This window comes from Pantherophis guttatus, chromosome 15, assembly GCF_059756535.1.
Source record: "Pantherophis guttatus breed Tessera chromosome 15, ASM5975653v1, whole genome shotgun sequence".
Taxonomy (NCBI): domain Eukaryota; kingdom Metazoa; phylum Chordata; class Lepidosauria; order Squamata; family Colubridae; genus Pantherophis; species Pantherophis guttatus.
In genome coordinates this window covers 8,992,995-9,007,293 of record NC_142077.1, presented here as the reverse complement: position 1 = coordinate 9,007,293, position 14,299 = coordinate 8,992,995, and the positions used below count along the sequence as shown (strand labels likewise).

Here is a 14,299-nt window from a genome sequence, read left to right as displayed (position 1 = left end):
AGAAATATCTACCTCTTGGAGCAGATAACCAGTTTTCACCAGCTTGAGGCTATGGTGGTCATGCCAGCTCATTGGGTCAACCAGAGTTCAGCTCAGGGTATTCCTTAAAAGTTGCCTATCTCCTGCTTTTCTCTGCACGCAATCCGCTTCCTCTCACTTTACATTTTCCCTTTTATTGACCATGCTTCCTTCACGCTCACCGGGTTGAGATGGTATCTCTGTACTTTTTTGTCAATTTATTCTTGATTTGTAGGGGATCGGTGTTATTTGCAATTATTCCAATATTCCCCACTCATAATATCAGAACCGAGGGAGGTCAGGCGCCCATCTGGATGGGCCCTTTGAGCCACCATATCTTCACAGTAAGGGACGCGGTGGCTCAGGGGCTAAGACGCTGAGCTTGTCGATCGAAAGGTTGGCAGTTCAGCGGTTCGAATCCCTAGTGCTGCGTATAACGGGCTCCCGTTACTTGTCCCAACTTCTGCCAACCTAGCAGTTTCAAAGCACATTTAAAAAATGCAAGTAGGAAAATAGGGACCACCTTTGGTGGGAAGGGAACAGCGTTCTATGCGCCTTTGGCATTGAGTCATGCCGGCCGCATGACCACGGAGACGTCTTCGGACAGCGGGGGCTCTTCAGCTTTGAAAGGGAGATGAGCACCGCCCCGCTAGAGTCAGGAACGACTAGCACATATGTGCGATGGGAACCTTTACCTTTATCTTCACAGTGCGTGTAGCCATGAGGCAAGCGAGAAACAAAACAGTTCTATAAATCTTTTCATTAAGACCCTTTTATATCTATTCTAAAAAAACAAAAGCCAGCAGAGAATATCCTTGCAAGCAAAATCTGGTTAAGGAAGGCAAGAGTGCTCCTATTAGTCAGAAATCAGCGGGGATATTGACTTCCCACGTCTCTGTTCCTCTTGCAAAAGTTATCTGAATGGCCGGTACATGCCCTAAAGTGCTGTGATATGCAGAAAAATTGAGGGTGAGATCTGAGGGGGGTCCCCCCCATGTATTTCTTGGTTGCGTTGGGGGGCGCACTTTCCACATGGATGCTGCATTCCTGCAGACTTGCGGCAAACGGCAATTTCTGACTGCCTTCAAAGGTGGTGGCTTCCTCCTGGAACACTTTTTGTGGGATACAGGAGGAGGAGCCAGTCTGTCCTTGGAGTTGTTGTCCTAGCTCTTATTGAGCCCAACGTTTTGTACAGTGCCCTGCTTAGTTGCAGAAAGTGATGGGAGGCAATCTGCGTACTGATAATTAAATTGATGGCTCCACAGCTTAAATTAGGATTGAAAAGGGGAATGGTGGTAAAACAGAATTGAAATTAGGCTTGGGGGAGAGAGTGCTGAATCTTAAATATCAAACTGAATAAAACGAGAGTTTGTAGCCATCTGTAATGCAAAGGAGAGCAACCAGGATGATTAGGGGACCAGAGACTAAAATATATGAAGAACGGTTGCAGGAACTGGGCCTGGCTAGTCTAGTGAAGAGGAGGACCAGGAGAGACGTGATAGCAGCCTTCCAATATTTGAAGGGCTGACACAGAGAGGAGGGGGGGTCAAACTATTTTCCAAACCACCGGAAGACCAGACAAGGAATAATGGATGGAAACTGACCAAGGAGAGATTCAAGCTAGAAATGAGGAGGAACTTTCTGACAGTGAGAACAATCAATCAATCCATGGAACAGAAGTTGCCTTCGGAAGTTGTGGGAGCTTCATCCCTTGAGACTTTCAAGAAAAGATTGGACTGCCATTTGTCAGAAATTGTGTAGGGTTTCCTGCTTGAGTGTGTGGGGGGGTTGGACTAGATGACCTACAAGGTCCCTTCCAACTCAGTTAATCTGTAGTGGTTTGAAGTATATTTTTCAAGATGGCAGTAGGACGATTTTCATTGAGAATCTTAAGTTTCCTTCCCCTGCCTTGATACTCTTCCCTGCACCAAAAAAGAGAAGGATAGAGATTTTTCCATTAAGACATTCATCCCCATATCAACTCCCAAGAAATTGCTTGGGCAGGTAATTGCGGTTTTAATCAGTGTTTCTCTCCTAGAGTCTTTGTATTGTGAGAGATGGGTGGCTAAATCGTTTAAATAACTCTGTGAGATGCACTCAGCTTTGGGAATCGGTAAAATGACAAGGTAATGAATATTCACAGTTTGACTTCCCTTGTAGGCAACCTGTGTGAATCTGCAATCCACTCCCCTCGATTTTCCATCCAGCTTGCTAAAGCCGCTGGCTTTCTTCTGTCTCCTGCCTGCTGTGTTTTCCTCCCTTTAGTTAACAACAGCAGGTGACTTTTGCCCACGTTCAATCCTCTGATCCTCTTGCAGCTCGCGGGTTGTGAGGCTCTGTTTTTGCCTGCCCGTATTTTCTTTAGAATCCACTCGTTTCAAATTTGTTGAGCCAAACAAATGCCCGTCAGCTTTCTAGTTCTGTTTCTCAACTCCAGGGTTACACGATCCCCGTGAAGCGATACACTTATCAGCTCAGTTGGGGAGGGGAAATCACATCGTGGAAATCCCAGCAAGAGATCTGAGAATTGGCCAGGTAGCTGTGTCTCAGACAAATAACCAAGCTGGGGCTTGTTCCTCTTGGCATTAAGACAGGGCACACTGCTTAACAGGATTTTTTTTTCTAACTCTAAATGAGCGTATGTAGACTAATTTGTAGCCTGGCTTTCCCCGAGATAGAACTGCTTATCGGACTTGCCATCTTCTCCTCCCTCTAGGTTGGCACTTACTGTGGGATTAAAACCTGCAAGTCATTTTGCGGGCTGTTTGCAAACAGGTACGGTCATGCACTGAACGAATGTTTGCGCTGCTGTGCGAAATATCAGGTGCTGCGTGAAAAGAAATCCATCCGGCAGGGCCCAGAGCATGCATTGTAGACAGACAGGTCCAAGGAAGGAGAGAGTGCAGCAATTAAACCTATCTGGATTGTTCTGAGGACGGAGCTCTGCCTCCGTGGTGTTGTGGTCCGCTGGGCGGCCTGCGGAGCTGGCAGCGGAGTCGGACAGTGAGGAGGCTGGGGAGGACTATGGGCCAGTCCTGGAGTCTGGGGAAAGCTCGGACGAGGGCTCTGCATCAGAGGCAGAGAGGGGGCCAGGGCCATCTGGGAGTTATGTGCTGCCTCTGGAGCCTCCAGAGTCGGACATCAACGAGGCAGAGGAACAGGGGGAGCCTGTTCCCAGTGCGTGCATGCGCAGAATTGCCAGAAGGCAAGAGCAGTTAAAACAAAAGGGACGACTCGGGAGTAGGGCTTGGAGATGATTGGCCCCTCCCATAAGACTTAAAAGAGGAGCAAAGGCACGTGAGCTTTTGCAGGAAGCAACACTGTTAATTCTGTGCAGTTTAAAGTCTGAAGCTCTATTTGATTCTGTGTTCCATGTGGCCTTGCAAAGCTAATTGCCAATTAGGTCTTTGGCAGCGTGTCAAGGGAGATAAAGGTGGGTGTTTATCAGCCTTATCCCGAAGGACTGTGGCAGACTTCTGTCAGACTCTTTACAAACTATTTGGGACTCATCTGTGAATGAACAGATTGAGAATGAACAGGCTGTGAATGAGCAGAATTCACAGCCGTTGAAATAAAAAGAGGGGCTTTGAGACTCATTGTGTGCTTTTACTGTATCAGGAAGCCTAAGTCAGAACACATGGGACCATGATAATTTCAGGCTGAGTTAAAACACGGAGCTTGCTCGTTGCATACGAGTACATAGGGATGTTCAGAGAGATTAATTCCCCACCCCCATTTTTGTAGTGCTCCATGGGAGGATCTTCTTGATCCCTTCGCACCCATCAAGGAAAGCGCCTTTTCTCTGTTGCACGTAAAACAACAGAAATCTAAACTTGAATATTCAGAAAGGCGAACCAAAACGAGCGAATATGGCTGGGAAATTGATGAAGAAATACGGCTGCCCGGTGAGCTCCTTTTACTTCCAAACTAGACTTTGTGGCTTAGACCTGCCGGTTTCCGTGGTAATATATATATATATTAAAAAACAGTAGTTAGATCATACTTCGGAGATCAAATTTCTAATTCCTTTGGAAATCGGATGAGGAGGAAGTCATGGCCACATTAGCAAAGGTTGCTGTCCTTTATAGAATAGAATAGAATAGCAGAGTTGGAAGGGACCTTGGAGGTCTTCTAGTCCAACCTCCTGCCTTGGCAGGAAATCCTACACCACTTCAGACAAATGGTTATCCAACATCTTCTTTAAAACTTCCAGTGTTGGAGCATTCACAACTTCTGGAGGCAAGTTGTTCCACGGATTAATTGTTCTCACTGCCAGGAAATTTCTCCTTAGTCCTAAATTGCTTCTCTCCTTGATTAGTTTCCACCCATTGCTTCTTGTCCTGCCCTCAGGTGCTTTGGAGAATAGCTTGACTCCCTCTTCTTTGTGGCAGCCCCTGAGATATTGGAACACTGCTATCATGTCTCCGTTCTTCATGTTTTAGCCTCCAGTCCCCTAATAATCTTTGTTGCTTCTCTCTGCACTCTTTCTAGAGTCTCCACATCCTTTTAACATTGTGGCGACCAAAACTGAATGCAGGATTCCAAGTGTGGCCTTACCAAGGCCTTATAAAGTGGTATTAACACTTTACGTGATCTTGATTCTATTTTTCTGTTTATGCAGCCTAGAACTGTGTTGGCCTTTTTGGCAGCTGCTGCACATTGCTGGCTCATATTTAAATAGTTGTCCACCTTATTATGTGGTGCATCGTACCTTGCTTTGGTCAGTCCCAAACCTTCTGTCCTTCATTAGCCATCTGAATTCTACTATTGGTATTTTCCCATTCCACACCGTTCATTTCTTCCAACTCACATTAACACATCGGAAAAGAATAAAAACATTTTATTTAAGCTAGAGAATTATTTTATGCCCAAACAAAAGTAAAATTCTTTTTTTAAAAAAAATAGGCATGTTTAATATTGAAACAGTTCTTTTTTCTTTTTTTTAAAAAAAAGTAATAAATATAAAAATAAATTAACATTAATAATGAAATATTGTTATGAAGGAAGAATAACTGTCCAGAAGTCAAGAGTGCATTTACGAAGCAGTTTGGAAGGAAGGGTGAATAAATAACAATAAGCTGACTTGCGGAAGAGTTGGTCTCTGGATTACTCTTGGCAAACCACCGTTAAGGTGAGGCTTGAGCAGAGTCTGTGTAAAGCCTCTTGGAAGTGCCAGATTAGGTTCATTCAAGAATAAGAGAGTAAAAAATATTGAAGAAAAACTCTTCGATGCCCAAAGAGCAGCATAAATTAAGAACAGAACATGCAACAGTCCTTCTAAATGTGCCTGGTGCTAATCGAATTAAAACTAAAGCCTAGCTTCTTATATAAGCTATAATTATAGACTCCTCCACTTTTAATGTCAAAGAAAAAGACCCTAGTGCCGTGATGGCGAATCTGTGGCATGCGGAACCACATCGGTGGGCACCTGAGCTTAGCTCTGGTGCCTGATTTTCGGGCCTTCTGGGCCCACCAGAAGTCGGGAAACAGGCTGTTTCCGGCCTCCAGAGGGCCTCCGGGGGTGGGTGAGGAAGGCCCGTTTTTCGCTCTCCCCAGGCTCCAGAGCCTTTCTAGGAGCCTGGGGAGGGCAAAAACAGCCTTCCCTACCCCCCCAGAGGCCGGAAATGAAGTCGGCAAAGGCAAACGGGCTGTTTCTGGCCTCCGGAGGGCCTCTGGGGGGGGGAGGCCGTTTTCGCCCTCCCCAGGCTCCTAGAAAGCCTCTGGGGCCTGGGGAGGGTGAAAAACGGGCCTACCGGGCCCACCGTGTCATTGTGTGCCAAAAGCGGGGGGGGGGGGAGTGCACGCGCGCATGCATATGGGGGTGTGGCACATAGAATTATGCGTGTGGGCACGCGTGCACTCCCCCGCTTTTGGCACGTAATGGCAAAAAGGTTAGCCATCACTGCCCTAGGATATTTGAATGTGAAAAGGAGGAGCAGGCTTTTGTTTTAGAAAAACAAACAAACTCAGGAAAGGAGTGTGGCACGCCGACGATCTCAAATTGCAGTCGTCAAGGATTTCGGAGGCATAATGGAGAAAGGAGATGGAAGAAGGGGTGTGTGGGAGCGGGAGGGGTTTATAAACATTCAGTAGCCCGAGGGTCTTTCCAGGCAAGACTCGTCAGGCTTGGCAGGTTTGAGGAAGTAAGGCACCATCCTGGACACTTCATGAAATGGCACACTGGCGATTTCAACCGATTCATCAGAAAAACAGGCAATAAATACGAGGCTGTGAAGCGAGGGGGGGCACTTAAACTGCCGGCATCTTTGACGAGGAGAGGTCAACGTCGATGCTCCACTTCAAGTATATACCAGGAAGTCTTGTTTTGCGAATGGTTCTAGGCTGAGCAAGCAAAGAACGGGTAGCCGCCGAGGGGCAACTGAGCTACCCATACCGGATACCATTTCTCCGGCTCAAATTGGAATGCCAATGGTGGACACTTGTTCTTTCAGTCCTAGAAGGCTGTAGGCAATTCGCTTCTGGTGTCCTGGTAGACGCACGCCAATTCTCTTGATGTCCCTGGGGACGTGAAGAAGAGACGAAAAGAATTAGTGGGGAATCTTGCTGTTTCAGAGACATTAGGTAGCTTCGGCTTCTTTCCTTTAAAATAGCCAACCGCAATATGTAATAATTGGGGTGGGTTTTTTTTGTTTTTAGTATATTATAGCCTCTGTGCAGTGGGATTGTAAACTCCCTTACAGAGATCTCAAAAGGCCAGATATCCCGCTGCATTTAATAAGCCTCTCTTGCTTTTCTGGCGGCATAAAATGACTTAATTATAGGGTAGGTCTTTGGAGCCCTTCGCTCCTAAGAAGACAGCGGGCAGAGCAAATGGAATTTGCTGTACTGCATATTTTTGGGGGGAGGGGTGAGGAGTGGGGAGAGAGTCATAGTTTTATCCTCCTTTATTGCGAACGCATGACATTCTCGTACATAGCCACCTCTGAGCGAATTTGATAAAGGCAAATGAAATATAAACTCATCAGGGAAGGGAACACAAATGGAAAAACGAAGCGTGCAAATGCGTAATTTTCCACCTTTGGGACTTCCATGCGAACCAAGAAAGAAAAATGGCATTAAGTGTCCCCGGAATGGGTTTGTTAAGAAAGGTATCGTATTCCATCTACGCATAACTTTTGCACAATGTGCATTTCCTACTTCTTGCTAAAAGGTTATCATTAATGGGTGAGAGAAGGTCTAGTTTTCTGTTTGAAAAGCAGGGCAAAGGGGATGTCCTTAGGAGGATGCTAAGACAAATCTTTTAGAAGAATGATGTACTGAATTTTTTGGACTAGAAGACGCACTTTTTTGTCTCCCATAAAGGGGTGAAAATTTCTGTGCATCTTATAGATCAAATATTGCCGAAGCCCCGCCCACCCGCCGGCCGGTTTTTTTTGTCTCCCCATGCTCCATTTTCGGGCCTTTTTCGGCCCATTTTTGGGGCTTTTTTCGGCCCGCTCTCAAGGCTTTTTTTTTTTTGGCCAATTTTGTTGGGAAAAACTGCCTTTAAAAAGCCTTTAAATTGGGCCGAAAAAAGCCTTGAAAATGGGCCAAAAAAGCTTCGAAAACGGGCTGAAAAAAGCATCAAAAATGTGCCAAAAAGCCTCCAAAAGGGGCTGAAAAAAGCCTCAAAATGGGCCGTAAAAGCCTAGAAAAAAAGCCACACTCACTCGTTGGTCATCTGCACCACCTTCTCAATGACGTTATACCCAGCCTCTAGGAAGTGCTCTGTGTACTGGTGCATTTTGATGGACTCCAGCCACTCTGCCACAGTTCGGAAAGGAACCCCCTCTGAGCCGCTGGTGCTGGGTAAACGGATGGAAATCCTTCAAAGACGACAAAAAAAAAAAAAAAAAAAAAAAAGGCCCGCAGCTCTTTAGAACCAAATAATTTCTAAAATAGGGCTGGGGATTTGGGGAACTAAACGTGGCATTCTTATTTCTGGGCCTGTTCTTACATACATTCTTCTAGGTCAGGGGTCGGCAATCTTAAACCAGGGGTGAAATCCAGCAGGTTCTGACAGGTTCTGGAGAGCTGGTAGCGGAAATTTTGAGCAGTTCGGAGAACCGGCAAATACCACCTCTGGCTGGCCCCAGAGTGGGACGGTAATGGAGATTTTGCAATATCCTTCTCCCAGGAGTGGGGAGGGAATGGGGATTTTGCAATATCCTTCCCCTGCCACGCCCACCGAGCCACACCCTCAGAACCGGTAGTAAAAAAATTTGAATTTCATCACTGCTTTAAACCCTCAAAGAGCCACAAAGGTCCTAACGGGAAGCCCCCCGTTCAATTCTGGAGCCAACCAGAAGTCCGGTTCCCTCACCATAGAGTTTCTTCCTAGTGCGGTGTCCTTTTTCCTCTACCTGTCCTAACCAAAAGCCCTATCAATTGTGGAGCCGACCGGAAAACCCGCCCCTTGCCATAAAGTCTCCTCCTGGCACGCCATGCTTCCCCCCCCCCAACCAGAAGCTCAGGGGTGAAATCCAGCAGGTTCTGACAGGTTCTGGAGAACCGGTAGCGGAAATTTTGAGTAGTTCCGAGAACCGGCAAATACCACCTCTGGCTGGCCCCAGAGTGGGGTGGGAATGGAGGTTTTGCAATATCCTTCCCCCTGGAATGGGGAGGGAATGGGGATTTTGCAGTATCCTTCCCTTGCCATGCTCACCAAGCCACACCATGCCCACCAAGCCACACCCACAGAACCGGTAGTAAAAAAATTTGGATTTCACCACTGCGGAAGCTCCTCTCAAAATTGTGGTGCTGACCAGCAACAGTGAGCCGCAGCAGAGGGATGAAAGAACCACATGCGGCTCCAGAGCCACGGGTTGCTGACTCCCTTAATCTAGGTCAGGAGCCAGGGTCCAAAAGCATAGACGAAGATTCCGAAACTGCAAGAAAGGTACAAGGATTCGAGAGCAAGACTTACCGAGGGTCAAACTCTGCCAAAGTCTTGAGTGACTCAGGAGCGCGGATCAGCTTGTCCAGGATGCTAACAATATCCGTGAATTTAGGTCGCTGGCTTCTCTCTTGTTGCCAGCATCGCATCATCAGCTGGTAGATGGCAGAAGGACACTCCAGGGGGGCAGGGAGTCGAAAGCCCTCGTTAATTGCTTTCATTACCTATTTGGGGAAGGAAAATAGCAGTTGGGAGCCTGGAGAATCTACCCATCCGAGGAGACCATCCATCCACGCACGAAAAGCTCTTGACAGGGTCAACGGTCTGGCAACCTGCAGCCTTTCCAAAAGACAAGCGCTCAGATAAACCACCTAGCAAAACGGATGGTCAGGGAGCCCTCGCATCACATCCTCGTGGGAATTTCAAAACCCTTTCAACTAAGCTGGAATAACAAGATCCACATTGATCATTTTCAGTCTTTTCGATAGATAAAATTGATCTGCGGAATGCTGTTCTGCCTTTTCAAATGGAGGCCGGTTCCCCCTGCAAATAGCTACTTTCTGGACTTATCTTGATTTTTTTGTGTTAGTTTGCATCTTGTCTTTGAAGTCTTAAGATGGATTCTTTGAATACTTAAAAAAAGATAAAGGTTCCCCTCGCACATATGTGCTAGTCGTTCCCGACTTAGGCGGTGCTTATCTCCGTTTCAAAGCCGAACAGCCAGCGCTGTCCGAAGACGTCTCAGTGGTCATGTGGCCGGCATGACTCAACGTCAAAGGCGCACGGAAGGCTGTTACCTTCCCACCAAAGGTGTTCCCTATTTTTCTACTTGCATTTTTTTTTTACGTGCTTTCGAACCGCTAGGATGGCAGAAGCTGGGACGAGGAACAGGAGCTCACCCCGTTACGTGGCAGCACTAGGGATTCGAACCGCTGAACTGCCAACCTTTCGATCGACAAGCTCAGCGTCTTAGCCACTGAGCCACCGCGTCCCTACTTGAATACTTAAGATAGATAACTAAAATACACAATTAAAATTCAATGTTAACATAACAATCACGAATATAAAAACCTTTAAATGGTACAAAAGTATTTAAAAACTTGAGAGGCTACCTTGGACAGGTGTCTCTTCATGCTCCTTCCAGGGGATGACAAGGGTTGGAAAATGGAGCTAAAGGAGGGATTTCCTGCCTCTGAGGGCAGTGAACAACATCCTTGCTGGAGTTGTGGAGGAATCCATCACTTGAGGGTTCCAAGAAAAGATTGCATAGCCATTTGCCTGGAATGGACTAGAACTGTGATGGTGAACCTATGGCTCGTGTGCCCAAAGTGGCACATGAAGCCATGTCGCCCAGCACACGCAGCCTTGCTTGTTTATCTTCCGGGTTCCTGGCGTGCATGCATGCTTGACAATCAGCTGCCCTTCGTGCGTGCGGCAGTGCCAAAAACCAGTGTTGGCCAACTGGCCAGCTGATTGTCGGGTGTGCATGCACGCCAGAACATGGAAGTTCGGCTTTTCCAGAGCACGATCACTTCACGCGCATGGCAGTGCCGAAAACTGGTGTGTGCATGCGTGCCGGCCAGCTGATCATTCGGCACGCATGCGTGCTAGAACCTGAAAGTTTGACTTTTCTGGAGCGTGGTCCCAATGAGCGTGCGCACACAACGGCATTTCCGTGCATCCTTTTTGGCACTTGGTGCTGAAAAGGTTCGCCATCACTGGACCAGAAGATCTCCAAGGTTCCTTCCAGCCCCCGGATTCTAAAACAAATGCCTGGTGAAGATGAACTACAGTTCCCAAAGAAAAGCTCTTTTCTTCAGCTGGATAATAAAATGGGAAGACTCTTTCCTTTGTTCCTGACTGGATGTGGGCACCTCTTTTTCCACTGGCGGGAATGTCTTTAGGCCATTTTATAAGCAAGAGTGTTAGAAGGAGACAAGGGGCAACCGCAGGCATTGCCAAGGCTAAATCCCACATCTGGCACCGGGGTCCCCAAGGGCCTACCTCATGATTGGAGAGCTCCCAGTATGGCCGATCACCATAGGACATCACTTCCCACATGACGATTCCGTAGCTCCAGACGTCACTAGCAGAAGTGAATTTGCGATGAGAGATGGCCTCAGGTGCCGTCCATCGGATGGGGATTTTCCCGCCCTGAGTGGGAGGAAACTTGCAAATCAAATGCTGGAAGAACGCAAATCAAAATGCTGGAAGAACGCAAATCACCAAGCGTGTGTCACCTTCATACATAAATTATAATTTTATTTTACTTTTATAAATAACTAAGTGTCCTCTTCTGACTTCAAAGACCTTTAATACTTTTGGTTTTCTAAACATATCCCTACCCACTTAGGCTTCTGCTGGGATTCACGTATTTGCACTGTGGCACACTTGCTTTCATCATGATTTGTGAAACAAGGTGTAGGGGGCCCAGTTTTCGTACGACGACAAGCCATAAATCTTGCTTACAAACCAGAGTGACTGAATTCAATCGTCATGCTAGGCCAAAACCATCCATACACGTGAAGTGAAAAATGAGACAGAGCAGCAGTTCTCGCAAACGTTAGAGCTCTTTTTGGCAGATGATAATGAACAGAAATCAGTTCACCTGATTTCTGTTCACCTCCTTTCCTACCACACAGCTCCCACTAGAGCCGTGATGGTGAACCTATGGCACGCATGCCACCTGTGCCATATTGGTGGGCACATGAGCTCAGCTCCGGTGCCAGATTTTCAGGCCTTCTGGGCCCACCAGAAGTCAGGAAACAGGCTGTTTCCGGTCTCCAGAGGACCTCCGGGTGTGGGTGAGGAAGGCCTGTTTTCACTCTCCCCAGGCTTCAGAGCCTTTCTAGGAGCCTGGGGAGGGCGAAAACTGTCTTCCCCACCCCCCCGGAGGCCCTCCGGAGGCCAGAAACGGCCCATTTGAAGTTGGCAAACAGGCTGTGTGTGTGTGGAAGGCCGTTTTCGCCTTCCCCAGGCTCCTAGAAAGCTTCTGGAGCCTGGGGAGGATGAAAAATGGGCCTACCGGACCCACCATGCCATTGCATGCCAAAAGCGGGGGGAGCGCCCACGCATGCGCAGCTGAGCCAGACGCATAGAATTATGGGTGTGGGCACACACGCGCATGAACCCCCCCGTGCTCCCCCCGCTTTTGGCACGCGATGGCAAAAAGGTTCGCTATCATTGCACTAGAGTCTGTGGAATAAGACAAATTCATCTGTTGACATCTTCCTTTGTAGATCCCTGTATCCCCCTCCTCCTCCTTTTCCAGATTCTCATTCAACCTAGCGATTAGTTCCCTTACGTCATCCCTAGCTCTAGGCATTTTGCTTCAGCTGTAGCCATCTCCCTATTCTTCACAGTTATCTTCACAATTCGTCACCTAAGAGGGAAGACAGTCATCCGGGATCACTTACGCTGGTGGTATAAGTAGCATCGGGATCATCCTCCAGAACACGGGATAGACCAAAATCGGAGACTTTGCAGACCAGCTGGCTGTCCACGAGGATATTACGAGCGGCCAGATCCCGATGGACGTAGTTCATGCTGGCCAAATATTTCATTCCGGAAGCGATTCCTCTCAACATGCCTACCAACTGGATGACACAAAACTCCCCGTCTTTTTCCTGTTGGATAAAAGAGCGGAAGGATTCAGAGCCACCATACTTTCAGCTAACCGACTTGATTTTAAACAGATGATCGAGTCAGGCCCAGACACACCTCCAAGCCCTCTTCACTTTTGAGAATTTGAAAGGAATTTGATTCACAAGGGAGGATCGACTTCAGAGGTGGTATTCAGCCGGTTCAGACCGGTTCGGACAAACTGGTAGTAGTGACCTGCGGGGGGCCTGTGTGGGCTCGCCCGGGTGCAATCCTGTCCTATATTGCTGTGGTTTTGATGCAGCATACATGTGTGGACGTTGCAAACGTATTTATTCCCATGTTGTTTGACATTGCACGGATGTGCACGCTCATATTTCTGGTGCTGGGTGAACCGGTGGTGACAGAATGTGAAGCCCACTTCTGATCGGCTTCCCTTGCTTTACACGTGAGAAGAGGTTTGGAAGGGGAAAGGGTGTAGACCTACCCGCAGGAATTTATCCAGGGCACCGTTCTCCATGTATTCGGTGATGATCATGAAAGGCTTATCTGGAAAGAAAAGGAAAAGTTGACAGGTGAAACCCACTCAAGATCTCACCTGCTCACATGCTACGGCAGGGGTCAGCAACCTGTGGCTCCGGAGCCACATGCTGCTCTTTGGGCCATCGGCTGTAGCTCCCTGTCGGGTGATCCCACCATGGTTGGCCCCACCTCTCACCCTTCCCTCCCAGTCACTCCTCGCCTGACCTGAGAAGGTAAGGGTGATGGTGGGGGATGGAGAAGCGGCCAGGGCAGAGACAGAGAGATACAGAGAGAGGGGGGGAGAGGGAGGGGGGAGAGAGAGATGTCAAAAGGATTTTGTGGTTCCTGGTGTTTTTTAACAACCGATACTCTTCTTTAATGACCGGCTAGGTAGGCGTGGCTGGGGGGGGTCATGTGACTGATGGAAGTGAGTGACATTGAGTTGGCTACGCCCACCCAGGTTTTGTGGCTCCCGGTGTTTTCTTTTCTGTGGGAAATGGGTCTAAATGGCTCTTTGAGTATTTAAGGTTGCAGACCCGTGCTAGGGGAAAGTGATGTCTTGGGGCCAGAAACCAAGACCCAAGGTAGGATTCTACCTGGCACTTACATTTGGAGACAACTCCTTCCAAATGAATGATGTTGTGGTGGCAGAATTGCCCCATGATGCTCGCCTCACTCAAAAAATCAATGCGTTGTTTTTCGGTGTAACCAGATTTCAGCGTCTTTATGGCCACGGGGCTCTCCTTCTTCCCGCTTTTCAGAATTCCTTTGTAAACCTCACCAAATTCTCCTAACCAGAAGAAAAAACGGAGGTGTTGAAAGAATCTCTTTGAATAATTGGTGATGGAGTGGGAGATTAAATAAATGCAAACCACCTGGAAGAAACCCAACTAATTGCCCCAGGAGAAAGGAGCCACGTTCTCTTCCCTGCCCTGTTTGAGATGATTGGGATGCCATACCTGCTCCGATCACTTTATGTCGGGAAATGCTGGAAGGGTGGATCTCGGTGGTGAACTTCAGGACCGCCTGATTGGGGTCTTCGTAGGTGTGGGGATCCACATACGTCTTCAGGGGTTTGAGCTGATCTGCAGAGTCAAAGGATAAAAAATGGGAATGGCACGCCAAGGGAGCTCCCTGCTGTGGAGTGGAGAGAAACGCTGTTGCTCGCTCAGACCCAAACCCAGCCTCTCTCCGCGGTCTGCCTCTTTAGTGATTGGATGGAAATACGCAAGCACGTTTTTTTATTTTAAAAAAATATGAAGA

General features: G+C 47.8%; 2 protein-coding genes across 3 annotated transcripts in view; one reads left to right on the top strand and one right to left on the bottom strand.

Moving 5' to 3' along the window:
• The window catches only part of LOC117654732 (uncharacterized), a 68,746-nt gene that overhangs the window by 18,035 nt on the left and 36,412 nt on the right, over positions 1–14,299 (top strand). The window lies entirely within an intron of this gene.
• EPHA2 (EPH receptor A2) overlaps positions 4,843–14,299 on the bottom strand; it is a 37,842-nt gene continuing 28,385 nt past the window's right edge. Inside the window, exons 10-17 of the mRNA XM_034401585.3 lie at positions 13,996–14,121; positions 13,644–13,826; positions 13,002–13,063; positions 12,331–12,540; positions 10,919–11,068; positions 8,945–9,138; positions 7,689–7,844; positions 4,843–6,537 (exon numbers count right to left, since the gene is read on the bottom strand). Coding sequence (XP_034257476.3) covers positions 6,432–6,537; positions 7,689–7,844; positions 8,945–9,138; positions 10,919–11,068; positions 12,331–12,540; positions 13,002–13,063; positions 13,644–13,826; positions 13,996–14,121 — 1,187 coding nt within the window. The 3' untranslated portion in view covers positions 4,843–6,431. The remainder of the gene's footprint in view (positions 6,538–7,688; positions 7,845–8,944; positions 9,139–10,918; positions 11,069–12,330; positions 12,541–13,001; positions 13,064–13,643; positions 13,827–13,995; positions 14,122–14,299) is intronic.